Source organism: Stenella coeruleoalba (genome assembly GCF_951394435.1).
Source record: "Stenella coeruleoalba genome assembly, chromosome: 7".
NCBI classification, from domain to species: domain Eukaryota; kingdom Metazoa; phylum Chordata; class Mammalia; order Artiodactyla; family Delphinidae; genus Stenella; species Stenella coeruleoalba.
The window spans coordinates 73,087,814-73,114,841 of record NC_137153.1 but is presented as its reverse complement, the minus strand read 5'-3'; the positions used below and the strand labels follow the sequence as shown (position 1 = coordinate 73,114,841).

At 43.3% G+C, this 27,028-nt stretch overlaps 1 protein-coding gene and 1 long non-coding RNA gene across 8 annotated transcripts in view; both read right to left on the bottom strand.

Annotated features, from left to right (window-relative positions):
* Nucleotides 1-701: 701 nt before the first annotated feature.
* On the bottom strand, nt 702-9,958 carry LOC307189248. The gene is made up of 3 exons (XR_013829128.1): nt 9,751-9,958; nt 7,790-7,928; nt 702-1,950 (listed from the first exon to the last, which is right to left on the bottom strand). It is a non-coding gene; the product is annotated as an uncharacterized lncRNA (long non-coding RNA).
* Nucleotides 9,959-23,345: 13,387 nt separating this feature from the next.
* Nucleotides 23,346-27,028, bottom strand: part of TJP2 (tight junction protein 2) — a 134,144-nt gene continuing 130,461 nt past the window's right edge. For all 7 annotated transcript variants that reach the window (XM_079925683.1, XM_079925678.1, XM_079925682.1 and 4 more), the window contains 2 exons: nt 25,363-25,448; nt 23,346-24,325 (listed from right to left, as the gene is read on the bottom strand). In XM_079925683.1, the coding sequence (XP_079781809.1) occupies nt 24,160-24,325; nt 25,363-25,448 (252 nt within the window). In that variant the 3' untranslated portion in view covers nt 23,346-24,159. The remainder of the gene's footprint in view (nt 24,326-25,362; nt 25,449-27,028) is intronic.

The following is a 27,028-nucleotide window of genomic DNA, read 5'->3' as shown; positions in this document are numbered from 1 at the left end:
TTTCTTTATTTAACAATAATCTTTTGTTGTTCCCAATTACCTGCTCTTTGTTGCAAAACTCCTATATATCCTGGTTCCTCCCCTCGCCTCCTGGGAGCAGTTTCTCAGAGTCATGTGAAACAGTCTCCCGGGCTGCAGTCCTCATTTTGCCCCAAATAAAACTGAACTTGCAACTCTCACGTTGTGTATGTTTTTTTTTTAAGTCAACATCGTGTACAGACTCATCTGCACAACTCCCTCCTGGCCACCCCCAATCCTCCCTTCCAAAGAACGAGGGGCAGGTCCCCATATCCAAGAGCTTCGGGAAGGGGCTGAGAGGGGACCAATAGTGTGGTTCCCACAGTCCTTGTGAGGGACTCCGTAAGCCCATTGCATCTGCCAGAAGCCAGCTGTGTGTTCTTTGATTAGACCCAATATCTGCTGTAGGGGAGGCAAAGCTCCCCTTTGAGCCCTTCCCTTCAACTCTTGGAAGTCCCAAAGACTAGGCAATGCCTGTTGATGAGGCTTCTCTGGTCTGGGCTGTTTAGGATCCAGGATCAGGATTCTTTAGGGAAGATGTTCCTCCTACGTTGTGCCTGGCACCCAGAGAGCCTGTTGCTTCAAGCGCCTCCTGGTGATGGGTGGTATCTGGTCTTTCTCTCCCTACCACTCAGAGCCCACGTGGGACACACAGGATCAGGCCCATAAAAATAGCAAGTGTGCAGGGCTGAACAAAATGCCCAAGTGTGGCCCTGTGTTGAGCTTTTGTTAACGACTACTAATCTATAAAACACCAGTGAAACCAAAATTGAAAACAAACTATTATTTCTGTTCTGGATTTTGCACAGAAACATTTTTGTCTAAATTGATGAAGGTGGTAGGAAAAAAAAACCTCTACAGTTTATCACTGCCGTAAACATATCTGCTCTAGTTCCCAATCAGAAGGCTTTTCTTTTATCACTTCCACTGCCGGGAAGATAACAAAGCAATTTAGAGCCTAGTGGAGGAAGTAGATTCGACCTTGGCACAAACCTTTTTGTCAAATCAAGAGCTATAGAGGCTGAGCATTCTTTGGGAAGTGTCTTTGAATATCTAGTCAACAGAGGATCAGGCCAATGCAAGAACTGCTAGCACCAGGACCACTACAGGGACAGGACTTCGGGTTCATGAGGGTTCGCCCCACAGGGTGTGGGGGAGCCTGGGACAGTACAGTGTGCAAGAAAGAGAACCAGGTCACAGAAGCTGTATGCAAGGTTTTCCACACCCAGAGGGAGGGTCCAGACAAGGATCAGATGCGAGTTCCATAGACAAGTCCCTGAGTCAGTCAGATGGGTCTCCCTGTCATCCAGATTTTGCCAAGGGTATTATTATGGGGAATAATAGGAATGTTACACTATCTGCACTCCACTTGATAGCCCCAAGTTAACTTTGACTTTCAACTGTGTCTGGTCATCTGAGAGCTAAACACCTGGCCTGCACCCTTCTGCCCACTTCTGGAGGTTCCTTAACCTTTACTTCTGTGTCACTCCTTTCTCACATGGAATACACATACAGAAACACAGGACGTGTTTCAATGGCACACCGACACTGCCTACTGTTTCTGCTGCGGGGGTAATCATGAGGATACTGTCCCTTACATCACGCAGGGCTTCCTGGCAGTTGTAGGAAGGGAAGTTCCAGGAAAAGTTCTGCCTCTCCCGAAGAGCTGATTTATTTTTGTTTTAGCAATTGTGATTCTTGTCATCGATGGCACTGCCCACTTTGTTTTGGCTGCCAAGTAGTTCAGAATCCAGTTGGTATCGTACCACCAGAAGAGAGTGTAGGATTCCATGGCATGAAACGTGTATACCCAAGTCATCCCTGGGAACATCTTTTTTTTTTCCTATACCAGGCTTTCTTCAGTGTGATGGTGTCAACTTTTTTTTTTAATCCTATTTTACTGTGACATCTCTGCAAGCCACTTTAAACACCCTGTAGGGGAGAGAGAAGGTATGAACAAGTGAAAAGACAAATCAGATGGGTAATTGGCAGAAACAACTTGTTTGAAAATACGTTCACCTCCCTTTTTTTGGGTAATCTTGCCTTGCCTGTCTTTCAACAGCTCTATTTACAAAACAACGTTTTCCATCCCGAGGTGTAGCATGTGTTTTTAAATGACCTTGATATTTTTAACTTTTGAAGAATTTATTCCCATGATGGGTCTTCTTCCAAATGATGTGTCATAAGGAGCTTCTACTGAGTTCTGCTAGAGCATTCTGGGAGTATTTTCCACGACAAAACAGACTTCTAGCTATTCAGAAAGCACCGGCAAACCTGGGCAGTGGTGAAAGTCAGCACAGCCAGGGGGAAGAACCCAGAGGTCTGACGTCACGTGTGTGATGTGCAAAGAGTAGGACAAGGTCACACTGGTCTGTCCCTCCCCACAGCCTCCTTCCTCTGGCCACAGTGAATGAGCCACCTTCCTCCTCCAGGCCTCAGGTTTCTCCTCAGAGAAATGAGGAGAGTGGCCTAGTGGTTCGGTCTGGTGAGGAAGAGAGAAAGGCAGGAACAGGTCGGAACACCCTCTGAGAGGGAGGGGAAGCATGCATGAGAGCGCCCTTGCACAGTTTTGTCTGTGACTGACGCTCTGTGACACCTCATCTCCTGATTCTGAAGCACCGGGACTTTGGGGGAAAAGGGCAGAGCAGGAGAGTAACCCAGAGCATCTGTACAGGGAACAGATGGATGGGTATGGATGAGGATGGAAAGGGTTACTACTGCTTTTATTTTATTACTATTATTACGATTATTATTTTGGCTGAATGGCACGTGGGGTCTTAGTTCCCCGACCAGGAATGGAACCTGCGCCCCTGTGGAGGAAGCGAGGAGTCTCAACCACTGGACCACCAGGGAAGTCCCTACCGTTGCTTTTAGAGATCAAGCAATGTTTATGACGTTCACATATACTTTCTGTTTTTCCCTGTCTACTTCTCTCTCCCTAGGAACACTTTTTAAAACTAGGCATGTCTTTTCGTGTGGTGCAATATATATGTTTCATATATATGAAAAATGGTTAAACTTTACCATTTTAACCATTTTTAAGTGTACAGTTTACCATTTTAACCATTCTTAAGTGTACAGTTCAGTGGCACTAAGCACATTCACATTGTTGTACGACCATTACTGCCACCCATCTCCCCAGTTTTTCCCATCTTCCCAAACTGAACTCTATACCCTTTAAATAACATTTAACATTCTCCCCTCCCCCAGCCCCCGGCAACCACAATTCTACTTTCGGTCTCTGTGAATTTGAATACTCCAGATATTTCATATAATTACAATCAGACAGTTTGTCCTTTTGTGTCTGGCTTATTTCACTGAGCATAATGTCTTCAAGGTTCATCCATGTTGTACAATATGTCAGAATTTCCTTCCTTTTTAAAGCTGAATAATGTTCCATTATATGTATATAATTCCTTTTGCTTATCCATTCATTCATCAGTGGACTTTTGGGTTGCTTCCTCCTTTTGACTACTGTGAATAATACTGCTACAAACATAGGTGTACAAATATCTGTTCAAGTCTCTGCTTTCAATTCTTTGGGAGTATATGCCTAGAAGCAGGATTGCCAGATCATAAACATATATTGTTTATTTATTTAGGCTGCACCGGGTCTGGGTTGCGGCATGCAAACTCTTAGTTGCAGCATGCGGACTTCTTAGTTGTGGCGTGCATGCGGGATCTAGTTCCCCGACCAGGGATGGAACCCGGGCCCCCTGCATTGGGAGCACGGAGTCTTACCCACTGGACCACCAGGGAAGTTCCTAGACATATCGTTTTAAAGTATTTTTATTATAGAAAATTTCTAACATTCACAAAAGTGGAGAGGACATTATAAGCAGCCCCATGTACCCATCACCCAGTTTCAACCACTACTGGCCCATGGCCAATCTTGTTGCATCCATGCTCTCTATTCCCTTTATCACTGAATTATTTTAAAGCAAACCCCAGACACCTGTCATTACATTTATAAATACTTCAGAGTCTACTTCTAGCAGAAATGATTTGGATATTTTTAAGGGAGTAATATACATTGTGAGCACCTAACTACAAATACCAATATGGGTAAATACTTACTGAATATTAACCATTGTTTGGAACTTTGTTTAAAGTGGCAGCCTTTTAAAAGAAATGTTTTACGATAAAAAATTTGAAACATACTACAAACTGGAGAAAATTGAACAAGGCACCCTCATGTGCCCATCACCCAGCTTCACTGACTGTCAATAGCAAAATGGTACTCCTTTTAAAAAGGTAGGCATAAAAAAAAAAAAAATGTAGGCATAAGGTTGCCCAAATGATCATCTGACTCTTTATTCCTCTGGAGGAGAGAACAGGAACTGGAATGGAGTTGACAGCAAGAAGAACCCTTTTAATTCTCGGAAGGTTTATTACTCATCACTTAAGCACACATTTTTAAATGACTGAATCTTGGCTATAAATGCTCAGAGATATCAGCCTGAGTTCTCAGCCACGGTGTGATTCGTGGTTTATCTGAACTCACTTGTCTTTCCTCCTTGGCCTAAATCTGGGCGACTTTCAGATTTTTCCAATGTAGATGGTTATTTACAGAAAGAACAAGTTGCCATTTAAATAAAGGCAATGGCTAAGAAGTCATTTCTCCTTTTCTCATAAGCATAGAAAATGTGTGTCAAGAATTGAAGCTGTACACGTGTCTAACTTTTATTTAATGAGGAATTTGTATAATTTTAGAGACAGATGCATTTCCTGGTTATTCTTATAAATGATTGTATCACTAAGCTTTTGTTGCCTAACAATCACCCCCAAAATTTTGTAACTTAAAACAACAGTCATCAAGATGGAAGGATTTTTCTTTGTTAGACATCAAAACTTACTGTATGTCATTGATTCTAAGACACACTTTATTATCTTTGAAATCAGGCTGCATGGATCTAACAATCTATGACATTGCGGAATTACTCTTCACCAGGCAGCAGTCAGGACATATTTGTTGCTACCTTCACAAAGACTGAACTTGGTCATGGCTGTTCACATTATCATCACCTCATTTGAATAGAATGCATTATTGTATGCATGTGTTGAGTTAAGCGATCTTCAAAAAGATTGCACTAAAATTCAGCATGGAAATGAAACGTTATTGTGTGCAGAGAAAGGTGCTGAAACGGATCAGTTGCATAGAAAATTGATATTAGTTAAAGAAATTTTCATTGTTGGAGAAATGACCTCGATTAGATAGATATGCCCTTGCAGGTCTGTGCTTTATGAGACCTAAGAAAGGACTAGATGACACTGTGTTATATTTTGTGACTAAAATGCATGCAAAAGAATTGCCCATCACATACTAAGAAACTTCTCAAAATGGGTGTCAGAAACTTGGCCAAAAATTCCTGTAAACAATAGTTCAGCACTCCTTTAAGAAGTACTATACATCTTCAGTGCTCCTGATGACTGACAGAAAGTCCAAAATACCATTGGCTCAACAAACCGTAAGTTTTTATCTCTGAGATATAAAAGAATTCCAGGCGCAGCCTGTACAGGATGGGTAGATAGCATCACAAAGTCATCAGGGATGTAGGTTTGTTTGATCTTGCTGTTCTGCTATTTTCTGTACATGACTCTTGCCTCATGGTATAATATAGCAGCTTCAGATCCAGACATCAGGTTCATATTCTAGGAATGAAGGAAGGAATGAAGAGGGAGCAAAGGGCAGGTGCCAGCTGACCTTCTAGAGGAGGATATGCTTGTTAAAGGAAGGGAAGAAAAAGTCTGCAAAGCCTGGGTCTCCAGGCGAGAAGCACACTTTCCCCAGCCATCCACTCTCATCCACTTTTAGGTCCTGGCTGTTATCAGCAGGTGGTTACCTGAGAGTCACAGTGCTGGGAACTCAGAAGGGTCCTTCCATGTGGGCCCTTCACCAAGGGGTAGCCCAGAAGTGCTAGTAAAAGGAAGGGGGCAGAAGCTTCAGGCTTAGTCTCCTCTCCTCCCTCTCCTTCGGGCCACCTCTCCCCCATCCTGCTTGTCTCTTGTTCTTCCTTCTTTTGTTTAGCATTTCCCCATCAGACTCTAGAGCATTGTTGGAGCTACAGAGTCAGTAAAACACAATCTTACCTGTATCCAACATCTGGTGCCTAACAGTCACCCAATGAATCCACTCAGAGTATGCAAATAGAGGCAACTGGTCCTGGCCCCTCTCAGCAAGGACTGAATATCTCATGAAATCCTCTGCAACTTTCAGGTGCCTTCCTGAGGAAACGGGCATGAATGAAGAATTGGGCCCCAAAGTACATACAAGGCTTGAGGGTCCTCTTCATAGAGCACCTCAGAGGTTTGCAATCCTTTTGCCACCTTTGGAAGATCAATACATTGACAGCACGAGTGCCCCCTTAGGACATTCAGAATGTAACCCTACTGGTCAAGCTAGGGACATAATCTTTATTCCCAGATCTTCGCCAACACCCAGCTCTCCCCAGGGCCCCCTTGTCCACACACGTTGCCAGAGCTGTATGTGTGAGGCTCTTTGAACACATCTCAGAACGAGGCCGACTTAGTCTCTGCCGTCACAGAGCTTTGTCCTTCAGGTTTGTCAGAAGATTCAACTGTTTAAACTTAAGGTCACTGTCATGGGGCAGGCAGTGTGTTTCAACCAATCTGGTAACCACTATTTACCTAGGCTCTTTGCTTTGGCCCTCCTTTTTCTTGGATTTGCTCTCAGGGGTCTCTCAGGAAAAGTAGATCAAACATCTATCCTTATACATATATATGTATAACTGATTCACTTTGCTGTGCAGCAGAAACTAACACAACATTGTAAATCAACTATACTCCAATAAAAATTAATTTAAAAAAAAGAAAAAAAGAAATCTATCCTTGTTTGTCACAGAAGAGCCAGCCATTTACTCCTTCCCAACACCATCACCTTTACATATTTCAAAATGCAATTATCCAGTCTTGGAAGCACCTTGGTGGAAGCTCCCTTAGCGACCTGTATGTAAGTGTGGCAGCAAAATTTCCAGTCCCGCATTCTTCCAGAACCTTGCCTCTCTCCAAGAAGAGGCAGATTCTATTTAGTCTCCCCTTGAACCTGAATGGGATTTGTGACTGCTTCAGTGAAGAGGATGTGGTAGAAATTATTCATGACTTGTGAGGCTAGGTCAGAAAAGGAGATATAACTTCCTCCTGGCTCCCTCTCTTGGAGCACTTGCCTTCAGAACTCTGCCGCCATGCTGTGAGGAAGTCCAAGCCAACTCTCACAGAGGAACCACGTGGGAAATCTGAAGTGGAGAAGAACTGAGGCTCCAGCCAACAGCCGACATCAACTGGCAGATGCGTGTGTGAATGAGCCCTCAGATGATTCCAGCCTCCAGCCTTCAAGGGCTCCACCTGAGGTCCCAGACATTGTGGAGCAGAGACACAGGCTGTCCCTGCTGCACCCTGTCCAAACTCCTAACCCACGGAATCCATGAGCATGATAAGTGGCTATTTCCACCACTTACTTTTTTTTTTTGCAGTACGCCGGCCTCTCACTGCTGTGGCCTCTCCCGTTGCGGAGCACAGGCTCCGGACGCGCAGGCTCAGCAGCCATGGCTCACGGGCCTAGCCGTTCCACGGCACGTGGGATCTTCCCGGACCAGGGCACGAACCTGTGTCCCCTGCATTGGCAGGTGGACCCCCAACCACTGTGCCACCAGGGAAGCACTCCACCACTTACTTTTAAGGTAATTTATTAGACAGCCAGAGTAACTAGGACAGCAAACCAAGCATAAAATGTGAAACCTTCTAAGGTCCTTACCTTGGCATCTGCAGGCTCCTACTTGTCCTGTGTCACAGTAGCAACGCACCGAGACTGGAGGGGTAACCACAGGGAGGGTTCTGCTGCCACAGACAGCTCGGCCACAAGGGAGGCAAAGACATGAAAAATGGGAAGAGACCTGCAGAAGCATAAGAATAATTGGGGGGGCTTCCCTGGTGGCTCAGTGGTTGAGAATCCACCTGCCAATGCAGGGGACATGGGTTCGAGCCCTGGTCCGGGAAGCCACAACTACTGAGCCTGCCCTCTAGAGCCCGTGAGCCATAACTACTGAGACTGCGTGCTGCGACTACTGAAGCAAGCCTGCGTGCCTAGAGCCCATGCTCCGCAACAAGAGAAGCCACCGCAATGAGAAGCCCGTGCACTGCAACGAAGAGTAGCCCCCGCTCGCTGCAACTAGAGAAAGCCTGCACACAGCAACGAAGACCCAACACAGCCAACATTAAATAAATAAATTTATTAAAAAACAAAAAGAATCATTGAGAGTTGACTGTACACTGTATAGAATGTAATTTACCCAATGCTGACCATTTCTAACCCTGATGCTGTGTCTGCTAGAACTCTATTTTTGGCAGTGGCATTTTATAGTCACCCCTACCCCACTTTTTTTTAAGAAAGAAGAAAAGATATATGGGCAGTGGGGCTTTGAATCATTTCATTCCCCTGGGCTTTTTTTTTCTTTTTTTTTTTGTGGTACGCAGGCCTCTCACTGCTGTGGCCCCTCCCGTTGCGGAGCACAGGCTCCTGACGCGCAGACTCAGCGGCCATGGCTCACGGGGCCCAGCTGCTCCATGGCATGTGGGATCTTCCCGGACTGGGGCACGAACCCGTGTCCCCTGCATCGGCAGGCGGACTCTCAACCACTGCGCCACCAGGGAAGCCCCACCTCCAGCTTTTTGGCTTCCTCCAAACTCTCTCTCCCGTTCATACGCGTCTACTCATTATTGCTTAGTTTGCTAAAAACAGAATTTGTGGAATTTAATGAGCAGAATACCCAATAGTGGCGGCACCATCAGCAATCCTCCCCCCAATAATCCCCAATCATCATAATCATTGTCAACATTGTTGTCACCATTATCTTTGTTATGACCAAGTAATGCTTAATCTTATGAAAAGTATAACTCCAAACCACTTGAGTATATTCTGCTGTTTTTTATTCATCTGTAGCTATCTCACCCTGGGTCCCCCAAGCAGAACCCAAGACAAGGACCTATGTGCAGGTGGTCTATGTGGTAGGAGATCCCAGGGAGCCAGAGTTAAAGAGAGGGGAGAATAGACCTGCAAGGAGGAAAAACCAATAAAAGCGTACATCTTTGAAGTTGCTACTCTAGATCGTGGAGCGTGATTCCATGAGACTTCCTGAGAAGCATATGGAATTTCTCCACTGTAGGATAATATCGGCTAGTATCTGCTGGGCATTGATTGTGCTATGTATTTCCAAACACAGTTTAATCACCACAACAGCACCATGAGGTGGGTTTTAATAATCCCCATTTTATGGATGACAAAGCTGAGGCTTAAAAATCTTAAAACTGCCCAAGGCCACAGAGCTAGGCAGAGGTGGAGCCCCACCCTCTAACTTTAAAATCTTTTGCCTCTTTAGAACCGCTTCTACTGTGCAAAGAGGGCAGACAGTTTCATTGGTCTCTCTCAGAAGCTCTTAGAAAATGCAAAATTATCTTTTTTGGCCTCAAATCAAAAGGCCTCTGAGGAAAAAGTCCCCAAGTATACAACAGGAATTGTCTGGCACATTTACACCCAGGGCTCCCAGCTGCAAGGCGACCTGAGAAGGAACATTCCCTGAGAACTCTGATAAGCCTCTCCAGCCCATGTTATTTTTGTGATGATGCAGCTGATAAGATTTCACAGAAACATGTGGACAGCAAACCACAGACCGATGGAAAACCTAGGAGCAGAGAACAAAGCTGAGTTTTAGGTCTTACGGAATCCCTGGCAGGAAGCAAGCAAAGCTCCTCGTGGCCCCATCGCTGTCGCCCTTCTTCATCAGTCACAGTCCTATTCTTAGTTTGAGGTATCTCAGTGGTCACCGAAGAGAACTCTCAACTGGCTGAATAATTCCAGTGGCTCAGAATAGCACATCTGAAGCCGGGAAGAGCGAGCCAGCAGGCACGCTGCTACATTGTTAAGTGAAACTGGGTGGGGAGGAGGGAGGTTCTGTGGACACTGAGAGCCAGGTCAAAGGGCCTTTCTTTTCACTCAGCGAAAAGGCCGGAATAGCCGGTTTTGTTGCAAAAACAATGCTTTAGGGGAGAAGAAGTAAATTCAAAGTAGAGAGCTAGTACACAAAGGCCAAAAAAAAGTCTTCATTCATTTAATGCCTTTTCTTCATTTTGCCAGATTTAAAACATGGAATTAACTTTGTTGTCTTGCAGTTATAAAATCAATATATTCTCATTGTAAAAAACAAAACAAAAAAACACAGACATACAGTAAAGTATAAAAATGAAAGTAGGGACTTCCCTGGTGGTCCAGTGGTTAAGACTCCACGCTCCCAATGCACAGGGCCCGGGTTCAATCCCTGGTCAGGGAACTAGGTCCCTCATGTGCAGCTAAGGGATCCCGCACAGAGCAACCAAGATCCCACGTGCCGCAACTAAGACCTGGGCAAAAAAATAAAAATAAAAAAATAAATAATAAAAAGGAAAGTGAAAATCAGCAGTAATTCCATTATCCAAAGCTCAGAAATACAAACATTATTCACTTTTTTTTTTTTTTGCAGTACACAGGCCTCTCACTGTTGTGGTCTCTCCCGTTGTGGAGCACAGGCTCCGGACGCGCAGGCTCAGCGGCCATGGCTCACGGGCCCAGCCGCTCCGCGGCATGTGGGATCTTCCCGGACCGGGGCACGAACCCGTGTCCCCTGCATCAGCAGGCGGACTCTCAACCACTGCGCCACCAGGGAAGCCCCAAACACTATTCACTTTATGGTGTGTTTTTTTGTTGTTTTTGTTGTACGTAAACAACTGGTATTTGCTAGCCAGGACTTTCCCTCTTTCTCTGGGCAAAATCCGTCCAAATTCCTTTGGCACCTGTTCTCTCCCTCTAGTTCTCAGCCTGGTAGTTAGGGATTGCCTCACTCTCGGTTCCATTGTCCAGTCCTTAATGGCTTCAGCTCACTACTGTAGCCCATTTCCGTGGCCAGAGAATTTGGTTCAGCAGTGGTTATATGACCCAAGCCAGACCAACCCCAGTGAAGTGTGCATCTTCTAGGACACTCAAAGATTTTCTCTATGTCCTACTGGAAGTGAATGAGGAAACTAGCCCCAGGGACCGTTGGCAGCTATCTTGGGATCATAAGAAAAGAAGCAACTCCACAGAATGCAGAAGAGAGAGAGAGACAGAAACCAGGCTCTCTGGGATGTCACTGAGCCCCGGGCAACCCTGCCTTTTCAGTTACAGGAATCAACTGACTTCATTATTAAATCAGCTTTGAGCTGAGTTTTCAGTTACTAGCAGCTGGGAAAGGATCCTAATCAATGTCAGTTTCTTTGGACTTCTTTCTGGCATACACACTGACCGACTCCCACACATGTGGCTTTATGAAAAAAACAGGGATTGTACTATCTTTTCAGGTCAAGAAATATAGGCCTACATAATAGTGATTTCTAATGCCCTTCTTGCCATGTAAAACTCTACTTAAATGTCATCTCAGTCAGGCTTCTTCTGACCTACTTAAAGTAGCCCCATCCCTAATCACTTTTTATCACAACACCCTTTTCATTTCCATCATAGCACTTACACACCCCAGCTTAAAAAAGTTTTTATCTATTTATTCCAGGTCACCAACCCTTAAAATGTAAGGTCCATAAAAAAAGACAAAAAAAAAAAAAAGACATATCTGTATCCCTAGATTTTACAATGATATTCTCACAACGCATGTGCTCAATGAGTGCTTATTGAATGAATGACTGAATGCCTGAATAATATTTCATGTCTATACCATAATTTATTTAAAGCAAGTTCCTATGTTGAATATTTAGGTTGTTTCCAAGTTTATGCTCATAAAAACAGCTATCTTCGTACATTTATTATTTTCTTAGTATAAATTCTTGAAGTGGAACTGCTGAGCAAAAGCAAACATGTTGAAGGGTCTTATGTATATTGCTATGTCGACCTGCAAAAAAAATGTGTACCAATTTATACTCCAGTTTTAAAACATGAGCCTCTAAGTCTCCACTTCCTTCCCCACAGATGAAAAATAGTAACTCTTTGTTGTCTTATTTTTCATGCCGTTATTAGTGGAGTTGAATATTTTTTCATATCTTTATTAGCTATACATATCACTTTTTAAGGAAACTTTATCTTTTGCCCATTTTTCTATTGGGCTTTCAGCTTTCCTTACTGACTTGAAGGAAGGTTTAAAAAAAAATAGGGACTTCCCAGGTGGCGCAGCGGTTAAGAATCCGCCTGCCAATGCAGGAGACACGGGGTTGATCCCTGGTCCGGGACTATCCCACATGTCGTGGAGCAACCAAGTCCATGCACCACAACTACTGTAGCCACAACTACTGAGCCCACACACCACAACTACTGAAGCCCGCGTGCTCTAGGGCCCACGTGACGCAACTACTGAGCCCGTGTGCTGCCACTACTGAAGCCAGCGTGCTTAGAGCCCGTGCTCCACAATAAGAGAAGCCACCACAATGAGAAGCCCGTGCACCGCAAAGAAGAGTAGCCCCAGCTTGCCACAACTAGAGAAAGCCCGTGCACAGCAACAAAGACCCAATGCAGCCAAAAATAAACAAATAAATAAATAAAATAGATTGAGAGCACTAACCCACACATTTATATTCTATCAATATCCAGACATCTATATCTGAGCCTTCAGACATTCTTTTGAGGTTAGAAAGTGCAATTTCTGGTCCTTTCCTTGTTGGTGAGCTTCTCAGGGAGGGAAATGACGGGATCCCGGGGTAAGTCTCAAAGACATGGTGGGCATGCCTATGGTAACAGGGAGCAGAGTGGATCAGTAGTCAGCAATCCGATCTGCAGAGATCTTGACGTGGGCTAGTTGATCATGGTCATGTAGATGGCTAGGCTTCAAAAGTCTTATTTGATTTGTATAAGCTGAAAAACTTCAGGTTTGGGAAGAGACTTGCATGAATCGCAATGAAGAGGCATGGCCCCTCAGTCAATTTCCATTCACACACGAGCCTCCAAAATACTACGCTAAGTGAAAGAAGCCAGAAACAAAAGGTTCCATTTATATGAAACATTCAGAATAGCCATCTCTATAGAGACAGAAAGCAGACTCATGTCTGCCAGGGGCTCGGAGGCAGGATGTATGGGAAGTAACTGCTTAATGGTACCGGGTTTCCTTCTGGGGTGATGAAGATGCCTTGGAACTAGATAGGAGTGATGCTTGCCCAACACTGTGAATGTACTAAATGCCACTGAATTGCATACTTTAAAATAGTAAATGGTTCATTTCATATTATGAGAATTTTACCTCAGTTTAAAAAGAAGAACTTTTGCATCTAGGTTTCTTTGTTTTTGTTTTTTAAGGCTTACATCTGTTGAGCACCTACCATGTGCCAGGCCCTGTGCTAAGAAATTAGCTGTATTATAGCATGTAACCCTCACAATCAGCCTCTTGAGATAGGTGCAATTTTTACGCTTAGTTTACAGATGAGGAAACTGAGGCTGTAACAAAGAGGTGATAAAACTAATCAATAGCTTTCAGAGAGGGATTCAAACACAGGTAGTCTGCTCAGGGGCCAACATCCTCAATCACTGTGCTTTGTGAATTCATTGCCTTCAGAGGAATTCTACTCCCTAGACTTTCTCAAAAAAGAAAGGAGGTTGACATACATTGGTGGTAGGTTTGGGCTAATATTCTTGTAGTGCCTACCCTGGGCCAGTCCCTTAGGTAGGCTCCTCACTTAATTCTCACCATCACACTTTGTAGAAGGAACTACTTCAACCCTTATTTTGTACATGAGGAGCCTGAGGCTCAGGCAACTTACCCCATGTCCCAGGACCAGTGAGGCACTGCATCCAGATCAGCTGAGACACCAGCCCTTGCTCTGAACTGAGGATGGATGGGACCAGCTCCAGCCCAGCCTCTGAGGTTCTCTCTCACAGGACTCTTTTCCTCTTTCAGCTCAATCAGCTCAATCATCTGTGCAGCAGATAAGAAAGTGACAAACAGGGAGAAGGCACTGCCTCTGCCCCCCATCTCACAGAAAGAACGTTACCATCCTTCCGTCCAGTTAGTACAAATGCACAAGGCTGGAGAGCTGGTTCCCATTCCCCTCTGTCACATCCATATCTATTAATAGGTAAGTATTGACTAAGTTAGGAAATGTTAATTCATCTAGGCCTGAAGAGGAATACAGGCCCAGGGACAAGTCCAGGAGCTGGGCCTAAAACCATTATCTAATCTCCTGTAATGCCCTGGACTACATTCTATTTCTATAGAGAAGTTTTCAGAATGCATTTCCCCAGACCAGCTCCACAAACGTGACCTCTGCAATCATCCTGCTAACAAAGGTGGACAGCCATCCCTCTGAAATCCCATTTGGTCCTTATTCAGCAGAGCTTTGGGAGCTAATTTTCTAAGCAACAAAAATATATTTGTCACCTTCTCCCAAATCTCTATTTCTTATTCCAACACATTTCAACTGTAGTAGACACAGAGAACAGGACCTGAAGAGCTATACTCATGAGTTCTTTCCAGAGCCAGGTGAAATTTCTGGCCCGTCTTGTAGAGTAAGTTACAAACCATGCCAGGGAGCAGAAGAGTTCCTTCTGCGCGTTCAGAACGCTGGCATCCCTTGCAGTTGCGTGGATGCTGCACACTCAGCAGCCACGGTGGGGAAGGGATGCAGGGAAGAGGTAAGGGAGGGTTGCAGACTCAATGCCCTCTCACCTGTCATGAAGGTCATATTAGTAAATGAGCCTGGGTGGGTTCTATATGGGGCAGCAAACACCCAGCCCCAGCCTATGGTTGCCATGCAAAGATGTGCGCCCAGAACTGCCACATCTACCATTTTTAAAAGGAAAGCCCCCAATCTGGACTTGTACGTAAAATCTGCTGATTTTTAAATTAAAAAAAAAAAAATTTCATCACCCTGTGCAGGTCAAACAAAACATGTTTATGAACTAGATTAGTTCCATAGCTTCTGGCAATTTGCAGAATCGGCTTCAAAGTGCTTTTTAAATTTTAACTGTAAATAGAAAACAATACAACATGATCAACAAACTATTTTGAGAGATCCTATAGAAGCGGACTCTAGAAAGAAAGACTGGAAGACTGGATTCACAAGCAGAAAACTTTGTTTTGAACCCAAACTATACATGTTTTTTATCAGCTGAAGGATTCTGAACAAGTTACACAACTAAGTTATAGATTACTTATAAAACTGGGATAGCCACACCTGCCATTCTTACTATGCAGGGCTGTTGCAAAGAACAGATCAGATTATCCATTTAGGCATTTCTCAGGCAAATGAAGTAATTTGCAATGTAAACCTCTGAAAGGCAGAGAATAGTTCATATTCAGTACATAGTGCCTATGTTTATCTGCACACAGAGACACTCAATAAATATTTTTCATTGACTTAGCTTACCGAAATTCCTGCTATAATCCAAATTTAGAGAACTAATCTTTCTAAGGATCTACAAAATATTTTTGTGTGACTATGAAGCATAATAATTCACATAGTGACTGATGATGGCTAAAACTATTGATCAAAGTTCCCAGACAGGGTCAAATTACACGCTAATGTGTAGATTTTTGTCTCGTAGAGATGCAAATAATTTCTGCCTGGTGGAAAAGACAAAGACAAAGGTTATCATTTCCTATCCTGTAGGATATTAACCAGTTTTTATTTAACTCTGAATTCTTATTCTAATATTACTTAATTAATTGCTTATCTATAACTAGTTCCTCAGATGTTCTTTAAACCAGTTTTAATATCTTATTGGTTCCCTCATAAAGTAATGGGCTGAAAAAAATCTTTGACAAGGATTCATTTTATATTTGCATGAGAATCATAATTTTATCCTTTTGAAAACTATACATCATTATTAGCCTGTCTTTTGCTAGCCAAACTAAGTTCTTAATAGTTTTCCTCAACTTGTTTTACTAAAGTTCTCCAGTTTATATCAGAGCTATCAGTGTTGAAGTTTAAACTGGGCACAATGTTAGAAAATCTTATGTCAATGACATGCTTTTGTGACAAAACACAGACACTGCATTTAATTTATTTCTCCCTTCATTCATTCATTCCATTTTCCAACAAACATTTCTGGAATATATGCAAGACACTGAAGAGTATACATAGATGAATAACACACACACACACACACACACAAGCACACACACACACACACACACACTCCTTTTAAGGGAGTTTAGAAGTGAGTGGTGAGCAGTTCTGTACATTGACAACTAGAATATCAGAGAATATAGATGAAGGGCTATGGAAACTTGTTGAAGGAGTCAGTGTTAAATTGGATTGGGGGCATCAGAGAAGGCCTGCCAGAGAATGGGATATATTAGCTGATTGGAAAAATCCTGGAAAAATGCCTAGGATTTTGAAAAACAGTGAAGAAAATGGAAAGGTATTCCCAGCAGAAGAAACAGCAGAGAATTCAAGAAATGCAGTGAGGACAAGTCCTCCTATGAAGTTGGAACATACATTACTTTGCAGGAGAAAGTTACCTGAAAAAGGATTTGGGGGTCTATTGTTACAAAGCAAACTACCCCAAACTCAGTGGCTAAACACAAAGCTTGTGTAATATTTCTCATATATCTGCTGATCTAAGCTGGGGTCAGTTAGCATGTTTCTATTCCATATCCCTCCACCCTGCCTGGGCCACAGCAGGTACTCTGAGGAGTTCCCTGGAGGATGGCAGAGGCGCAGGACAGCAAGTCATATGGTCAATCCAAAGCCAAGGAGTGGGGAAATACATTCTGAGTCTTTAGAGGAAGGAATTGTAAAGTCACAAGGCAAAGAACATAGATACACAGAAGGGTGAAGAACAGACTCGACAGGGACAAATAGTAGGAAAACCTGAATGCCATGATTAACAATTAAACTTTGTTGCTAAGAGATTAGATCTTAATTGTTCTCACCTCAAAAAAGAAATGATAATTATATAATATGATAGAGGTGTTAGCTAACATCCAGGTGGTAATTATATTGCAATATGTAAGTGTATCGAATCAACAAGTTATACACCATAAACTCGTGCAATGTTGTATGCCAACTATATCTCAATAAAAAAATGAAAGAAGTAAACTTCGTTCTAGGCAAGGAGAAGTCATCACTGTTGTTTTAAGTAGCAGGGAGACATTCTCAGATCTATGTTAGAAAGATGATCATGCCTGTTGGCTAGTGGAGGATTATTTACAACCACCTGAACTAGGGTAGTGGCTGTGGGAAAAGGGACAGAGAGACAAATTAAAAATAGTTCTTACGTAGAATAAAGTAGGTCATCATTTGGATGAAGAGTAAGAAAATCAGACACCACTCAGATTTCTAAATTGATATGGGAAAACCACTGGGAATTAGACCACTAGCTACTTTTATTGAGCATTTATTTTGTGCCAGCTACTATTGCAAACATTTTATGCAGATCATTTGATTAAAGTGCCACATAAAACCCACAATACAGTGTTATAATTTTCTATCCCTATTCTATAAATGCAAAAACTGAGCCTTAAGATAGTTGAGTAACTTGCCCAAGGTTCTAAGCTAATACCTGACAAAACTGGGGTTTAAACATAAAGCCATTTTGATTCCAGAATCTGAGTTCATAACCTATATGGGCTGCCTCAGCAGGATAGGGATAATGAGGGAACCAGCTCTGGGGGGAACTAACATTTGATTTGGGGAAGGGACTGGATTACTGACTTTATTTCCTGGCCATCATAGTATTTTTGAGTAATAAAATGCCAGTTTATTTATTGGTATAAAACATCATTTTGATATTTTAAAATGCCTGAAGTTTGAGTCATTTACATTTTGGCTCAAAGGTGCATTCATTTGGAAAGATTCAGAATCCATCCCTCCGCTCTTTCAAACCCTTCCAAAGTATCTTGCTATAATTCCCTCTTCCTGGGCTTCTAATGAGGTTTATGTGTATTCACCATTTGTTTCTCACAGATCCTTTGCTCCATCTATATTTACAGCAGTCTGTAATGGAGTTATTTTAGAATGGCGGGGGCGGAGAGGGGGAGGAGAGGGTTGTGGAAAGCAAAGAGAGCATTCAGTGGGGGATTTGGGAAGGAGGAGAAAGGGGGTTTGGGAAGTTTCTAGTCCAGCTCCAGCCCCCCCTCATTTTTTCTACTCCTCTCTTCTCTCGTCCTCAGAGACAGATCTACTCTCATTAACTCAACGCATCTCTCCCAGGATGATTTATATCAGTCAATATCTTTTCCCCAACCATCCTTCCTGGAGAGACTTAAGCTCAGAAGGAGAGGAACCTGGACTCTGGCCCTCTCTGAGGTGGAATAGCATCTGAGGACAATGGAGAAGCAATGAAACCACATCTCACTTTTTACTGCACAAAATAAATACCAAAATACTATATTGCCATTGCAACCAATAGTTTGGGGAATGTAGACTGTGCCAATTTTATACCTATGTACATATAGGCATGATTTAAATAAAAGGCAGGGGGCCTTCCCTGGCGGTCCAGTGGTTAAGACTCCGCACTTCCACCACAGGGGGCGCAGGTTCCACCTCTGGTTGGGGAGCTAAGATCCCACATGCCATGTGACATGGCCAAAAAATAAAAAAATTTAAAAAGTAAAAAAGTAAAATACAAGGTAGGATGGCAATGGGTTGTATTTATCTCCCTATTTACTCACATATATTTTAATTGCCATTGAGCCTTTTATTTTAAATCTCATTTCACTACTTATTATTTATTTAATTTTTAAAATAAATTTATTTATTTACTTATTTTTGGCTGAGTTGGGTCTTCGTTGCTGCACACGGGCTTTCTCTAGTTGCGGTGAGCGGGGGCTACTCTTTGTTGTGGTGCGCGGGCTTCTCATTGCAGTGGCTTCTCTTGTTGAGCACGGGCTCTAGGTGTGCAGTCTCAGTAGTTGTGGCATGTGGGCTCAGTAGTTGTGGCTCGTGGGCTCAGTAGTTGTGGCTCGTGGGCTCAGTAGTTGTGGCTCGTGGGCTCTGGAGTGCAGGCTCAGTAGCTGTGGCGCATGGGCTTAGTTGCTCTGTGGCATGTGTGATCTTCCCGGACCAGGGCTAGAACCTCTGTCCCCTGCATTGGCAAGCAGACTCTATTATTTGAATCCTTTTTATTCATTTTGTTTCTCATAATTTTTTTTTTTTTTTTTTTGGCCGTGCCACACAACTTGCAGGATCTTAGTTCCCCAGCCAGGGATTGCACCCAGGCCATGGCAGTGAAAGTGCTGAGTCCTAACTACTGGACCGCCAGGGAATTCCATTTTCTCTTAATTTTTAGCGCTTTTCTACTCATTAAAATTAAATTAACTCTTCTTTATTTAAAACAAAATACAAGTACACATATAATATATGCATGTGTGATTATATAAATATCTCATAAAATCTATAAAGATGTGTAAATATATGTAATTTTCCTTCTTTTGGTCCATTCAGTCATTCGTTCATTTGTTCATTCATTCACTCATGCTTTAACACTGGACAAGAAGTACAGCTGCAGGGGTAGCCTGTAAGGATACCGACATGATTAATTTTGTGTCTACTTGGCTGAGCTATGGTGGCCAGATTATTTGGTCAAAGGTTATTCCTGATGTTTCTGTGAGTGTGCTTGGGGGATGAGATTAATATTCAAATCAGTGGATTTTAAGTAAAGCAGACTGTCCTTCTTAATGTGGGTAGGCCTCATCCAGTCAGTTAAAGGCCTGAATATAGAACAACTGATCTTCCCCGAGCAAGAAGGAATTCTGCCAGTAGGCCATCGCCTTTGCACTCAGACTACAAGATTCCCTGGGCCTCTAGTCTGCCGATCTAGGATTTACCAAGCCTCCCTAGTGGTAAAAGCCAATTCCTTAAAATAAATCTCTATTTGAACACACACATCCTGCTGGTTGTGTTTCTCTGGAGAACCCTAATACAGGTATGCAGGCTTTCCCGCTCCACTCTCCCTAGCAGATAGTTCCCTTGTTCTACTCATGTTCTCCAAGCCCATTCTAAGACACTAGACAGAAAAAATCCCTCGCCTTGGAGGGCTCAGTAGATTCACAGCCCAATCATCATCACCTTACAAGCAGTCAGGGCTCCTCAGGATTTGTACCGCTGCATGCTCTAGCCTGTCAACCGCCTGCCTCTGCATTTCTCTGCATTTCTTTGCCTGAAGGTGGGGGGAGGGGTAAGGAGAGGGAGCAGAGTCAGGACACCGTCTCCCTCATCAATATTTACAGTAGCCAGCAACCTAAGTGTCCATCGACAGATGAATGGATAAAGAAGATGTGGCACATATATACAATGGAATATTACTCAGCCATAAAAAGAAACGAAATAGAGTTATTTGTAGCAAGGTGGATGGACCTAGAGTCTGTCATACAGAGTGAAGTAAGTCAGAAAGAGAAAAACAAATACCGTGTGCTAACACATATATATGGAATCTAAAAAAAAAAAAAAAAGGTTACGAAGAACCTAGAGGCAAGACGGGAATAAAGACACAGACCTACTAGAGAATGGACTTGAGGATATGAGGAGGGGGAAGGGTAAGCTGTGACAAAGCCAGAGAGTGGCATGGACATATATACACTACCAAACGTAAAATAGATAGTTAGTGGGAAGCAGCCGCATAGCACAGGGAGATCAGCTTGGTGCTTTGTGACTGCCTGGAGGGGTGGGAGGGAGGGAGATGCAACAGGGAAGAGATACGGGGATATATGTGTATGTATAACTGATTCACTTTGTTATAAAGCAGAAACTAACACACCATTGTAGAGCAATTATACTCTAATAAAGATGTTAAAAAAAAAAGGTTATGAAGAACCTAGAGGCAAGATGGGAATAAAGACGCAGACCTACTAGAGAATGGACTTGAGGACATGGGGAGGGGGAAGGGTAAGCTGGGACGAAGTGAGAGAGTGGCATGGACATACATACACTACCAAATGTAAAACCAATAGCTAGTGGGAAGCAGCCACATAGCACAGGGAGATCAGCTCGGTGCTTTGTGATCACCTAGAGGGGTGGGATAGGGAGGGTGGGAGGGAGGGAGATGCAACAGGGAAGAGATATGGGGATATATGTGTATGTATAACTGATTCACTTTGTTATAAAGCAGAAACACACCATTGTAAAGCAATTATACTCCAGTAAAGATGTTAAAAAAAAAAAAAAAGCAAGCATACTTGCACTAAGCAGCCCTCAGTCAAAGTCTGAAGACAGCTGGTGAACAAACAGCACAGCCCCTGCCCCCAACTTGGGTGGGAAAACTCTGAGGCACGTGTTTCATACCATTGACTAGCATTTCTTGGGGGGATTGAGTTCTGGTCTCCCGTTGTAGAGTTTCCTTGTATTTCCCAAACCAACTACTTGAACTCAAAACCTGATCTTGGGGTCTGCTTCCCAAATTACCATCTCCCCCAGCCTCCACCCCGCAACTACTGGTGTTTCCTACACCAGACAAAAGCACGGTTGACAGAAGCAGTAAACTCAGGGATGGATAGAAGGTTATGCTCACTTCTCTAACCAGCAGAGGCTGAACACGCGGCTCATGAAGCAGGACTACCATGCAGACTCGGGAAGTCTCAGGTTGGAGGGTAGAAGGTGCCCCAAAGAGACCTGCTGAGGGTACAAAACTTTACATAAATCCCCCGTTTTATCCTACAAATTCGTGTGAGGTTTGCACTCGGCTGCACGACCTACCCTGTGTTTTAAACACCCACCACCCACTCTGAGTACAACGGATTTTGCAGAAAGATGGATAACGCACTTTCCTTGGGGTTTCATGCATGTCATGCTGCTATTTGAGAGGGAATGGCCCTGAATGCTCTAGAATTGCTCTCTGGATTAGATCAGAAGTCAGAGTGATGCTTCAACACCGCAGTTTTAGGTGCTTTCTCCAGAACATTTACTGAATGGCCCTCAGAATCACGCTACTGCCCTACAAAAAAAAACAGTAAGAAATGGACCTCCAAAATCCTCCTTGCAATAAGTGGTCATGATTGCATGAGGCAAAATGAGACCCCACAGAATAAAAAGAATGGGGGAGGCGAGAGAATTCTGGGACAACTCCCCCGCTTCCTGCATGTAGAGTGAACACTATGCTCCCTCCTCATGCTTGTCCTTCCTATTCTGACATTCTTCCCTTTCCTCATTTGCCTAGCACCAGTTTTTCTTCCTTATACTCCACATATATTGTAGGCAGCCTTAAATCCTCCCTAGGACAAAGCTGAAAATGAACTAAAAAGGTATGGGGCAGACACTGGTGGTCCACTGGGCACCACTGGGACATTCTAGGGAACAGAGGTCCTTCCTTCCTGCCTGCACCACCTAACGCATCACAAAAAAGTGCTGGAGCCAGATGACAGCCCAGCTCCTGATCAAAAGCCTCCTCTCCTCCCTTCCTTGAGTTTGCAAAAGGGCTCATTCCTGTATTTGAAGAACACAAGCAAACTAAACCATCATATATTTAACCTGTTTTTTTTTTTCCCACCCACAAAAGGTGGCTTTTATTTATGAAATATGCAGATCTGAGTCAGTGCCTTGAAGTCTGCTCAATTCAAGGTACTGCACTGGATGGTATATAAATTAGAGCACCAAACTGACAATACAACCAAGGATAAATTTGTAATGTAACTCAGTTATGAATAAGCTGAATTACCAACTCTGCTAAACACACGCTTATCATCTTTGTGTGAATTCTTATTACAAAAAGCCCTTAATGGAACCAAGACTCTTCTCCTTTCTTACATTCAGGGAACTTTTGATTCACACAAACCTAAATTCCTTGTCTGTTTTTTAAAAGGTCTAAACATATTTTAGCCTTTAAGAGTGAATGCGGGAGTATAAACGGATGCAACTTTTCTAGGAAGCAATTTGGCGTAAACATCAAGAGTCTTAAAAATGTTCCTCTGCTTTTACTCAGTAATTCCATTTCTGAGTACCCACCTAAAGAAGAGGACTGGAATGCTGATCACTGATATACAAAAATGGATTATATATAAAAAGGTGCATCTCCTGTAAAAAGAAGCAAAAAATAGGAAATAATCGAAACGGCCAACACTAGTAGAACTATCTACTTATGCAGCAGTGGTCACGGCATGTATTATTATTCTGCAGTTATGAGCAATGATGTTGCGTAAGTTTTACCTACCTGAAACGTTCAAACAGAAAAAGCAGGAAAGAGAACTGCACAGTGTACACCCAGCTATTACACACATGGACATCCACAAATATATAATTGGAGGAAATGCACCAAAATTATCTGAGGGATGGGGCTATAAGTAATTTTTATTTTCTTTTTCATATGTCTTTATTTTCCGACGTTCAGCGATGAGCATGTCCTCACTTTTATGATCAGTAATTGAAATAAAAGCTGCCCTAAAAAGTAGGAAGTAGTGTAGAAATCCACCACAAAGCACCTTGATTACAATGTCCTCCTTTTTATTAAATTATAAAACTGACTGCAGTCAATACACACAATTTTGGGAATGTGTTTTTCTCGAGTATCTGCTTTCGTGGAACACATGGTTTTAAACAGACAGACAAAAATATTTCTATACCAACTTCTTGGACTTCAAGCTATTTAGCACTACCAAGTATAGCTATTATATATACAGTCAGAATTTATGGAAAATATTACAAAGACAAATGTCTTGAAAAGATGACACGGTACAGAGAAAACCATAGCTCTTAAACTGGTATAAAAATTTAATCAGAATGTTTTAGTCCATTATGGCTTTGTATAAAGCTTCAAAAGGAGAAAATTTAAGACACTTCTCATCAAAGGCACTTACATAGTTGTAATAAACTACTTCTTTGAATTCAATTTGAGTCACATAGTATTTTTATTTATTTTTTTCACATTCTGTCTCTCATTGAAACGGTCCTGGAAAGCAGCTATTAATGAGGAAAAATAGTTATCATTTCTTAATATATTTGTTAAAAATACGCAAACAGAATTAATACAGATTTTGGTCCACTGAAGCAGGTAACAGTATCAGACGGTAGTGTTTCTCTTAATTCTGAGCCAAAAGCCATAAGCTCCCCAGACTCAGTCCCCTGGGCTCCCCAGGAAGTGCCCCTACATCTCCACAGTGCATCAAAACTGCAAAGAACCATCCTCCCACGGCTGGTGGGAATGCTGCTCTGAGTGGGCGGCAGCGGGGCACCCAAGAGTCAATCCTCGGGCATCTATAATTCCGTGTCCCGGTATCGGGAAGGCTGGCCGTAATAATTGCGTTTTGAGTGTTCCGACAGCTGCTGTCGGTATTCTTCCTCCTCGGCGTCACTGCCATAACCTCCTCTGGGATCCTGATAAAGTCTGGCAGGGCCTTTCTGCGGCTCGGGGGGCCTGGAACTAACAAAGTGAGAGGGTTACATGAAGCCGAAATCTCGGGCCTCCCCGCCCGTGATGCATGCAGTGGTCAACTGCCCAGGACGGCTGGCTCACCTGAGTCACACTCTGCTGACAAGCCAGGGCACTCCTGGCCCGGCTCCAGGTTCCCAGAGTGGTAGGAGTGAGGACGGGAATAACAAGGCCAATGCCCCCTTGAGCAGCGAGCGGGGAAGCTGGTCACGTGCTCCCCCTGACCTAAGAACTCTCCAGCCGGATGTGGGTGCCTTCTTAAGCTCACTGGCTAAAAGCTCACAAGCAGAGCAAGTTCTTTGCCAGTTTCAGTCAATTACACCAAATCCCCTCAGTTTCCAGGGGCCACTTGGTAGGCTGTGCCACAGTTCAACTGGCAAAGAAGAAATCTGCCTCTAGTTTTCTGTTGCGCGTTAAAACTAGACTCCAGTTTCCAGTCAGAATGGCTGCAAGAAAATGTGATTGTTTTCTTTTGTTTCCTATTCTCAGAAGCAGGAAATGATCCAGAGTAAAACCTCTACAGGAAGACACTGTGATAATTACTAGTGCTTATGTAGCACTTTCAACAGAAAGCATCTTACCAACACCGGTCGATTGATGTCACCTTCCCTTCAGACCACAGCTCAGAACAAGTGGCCTGACTTTGCTAGGTGACGCAAAGGAATTAACGAGCTTGGCTAAGAGCTCGAAAATATTAGCAATGAAACAACTGGCATCTAAGCCCCAGGAATTTTGCTCATGTGCTATCTGAACATAATTTAACACATCTGTGCCCCAATGGGTCTAACGGCACTGACTTGGAACGTCAATGATTACACCGTGTCAGTTTTAGCAGACGATCAACACTACCATAAAATTTCGACTCTATGATCTTTACAATTAATTTGACTGAATAAGCAAACGGTTGACCAGGAAAAAGAACAAACCTTCTTGTTACTTTGAAATGTAGGTGAAAAAAATTCTTTCTTAGGCATCCAAGTCCTAGACAAGCCCCTTTTTTAGACCTATACCTTCCGAGCAGCTCTTACCTTGTGTACTGGGGTGGGCCGGGCTCCGGCTTGGGTGTTTTGATTGGAACTGCATAGATATCGGGATGCTTCTGAGCAATTTCAATCTGTGGTGATTAAGAAAAAAAAAGAGGGAAAGGATGAATGACTAGACAGTCAGCTTGCTCATTCCCTGCTGGTTCCATTTTCCAATCCCATTTCAAGGAGAAGAGGAAAAAGAGAAGCAAATCTCTAGCTTCTAGGGTTGTACGTGATGCCTAGTGGTATACGTCAAATAGGAAAAATGTTTAAAACTAATGAAATTCTGCCGCATGCTACAATATGGTTGAACCTTCAGGACACTATGCTATGGGAAATAGGCCAGTCACAAAAAGACAAATACTGTATGATTCCACTTATATGAGGCTCCTAAGTTGTGAAATTCATGGAGACAGACAGTAGAATGCTGGTTAAGGAACTGGGGAAGGAGGTGGTGGGGGTCATTAATATTGACATATACAGAGCTTCAGCTGAGGAGGATGACAAAATTCTGGAGACGAATGGTGGAGGTAGTTCACAGCAATGTGAATACACTGAATGCCCCTGAACACTTGCAAACGGTTAAAATGGTAAGTTTTGGGCTTCCCTGGTGGCGCAGTGGTTGAGAGTCCGCCTGCCGATGCAGGGGACACGGGTTCGTGCCCCGGTCCAGGAAGATCCCACATGCCGCGGAGCGGCTGGGTCCGTGAGCCATGGCCACTGAGCCTGCGCGTCCGGGGCCTGTGCTCCACAACGGGGGAGGCCACAACAGTGAGAGGCCCGCGTACCGCAAAAAAAAAAAAAAAAAAAAAGGTAAGTTTTATGTATACTTTACCACCAAAAAAAAAAAGAAAGAAAAGAAAAAAGAGGTCTCTTGCCTTCTGAGATGGCCCACACTCTGTGGAGTGTGTTTCTCCCAGGGCCACTCTTGCCTGTTGAGACGAACAGTGTCCTGTCTATGGAATGTGTATCTCTAAATAAATCCACTTCTTATCTATCACTTTATCTCTCACTGAATTCTTTCTGAGATGAGACACAAAGAACCTGAGCTTTGCTCCAGTGCTTTGTGACCACCTCGAGGGGTGGGATAGGGAGAGTGGGAGGGAGATGCAAGAGGGAGGAGATACGGGGATGTATGTATATGTATAGCTGATTCACTTTGTCATACAGCAGAAACTAACACACCATTGTAAAGCAATTATACTCCAATAAAGATGTTAAAAAAAAAAATGAGCTCCAGTAAGTCTTGACACCAGGAACTAAGGCCCCCAGCCAGGTGGAGGATGGAACGATGACGTTGACCCTCCTGACTTCAATCAGCTAAAGCTTGGACTCTGTCAAGCTCTGCCCCAATTCTATGCTGAATTCTCTACTCAAGCCCCCTGATGAATATGCACGTACCCTTAGTTTAAAACCTCCCCAGTTTTGCAGTTCGGGAGACGCTACTTTGGGAAAAGATCCCCAGTGTTCTCCTTACTTACGGTGAGTAATAAATCCTTCCTTCTCCTGCCCCCGCCACCAAAAAAACAAAAAAGAAAATCAGAAAAAGGCTCAGAAGCACTGCCATTGTTGTGACAAACTTAAATGAAAAAAACTCCCATAACCACTGGGCAGAATATGCTTAAATTCTTCTCTGGCTTCTGAAAGGCTTTTGTGCACACGGCACAAA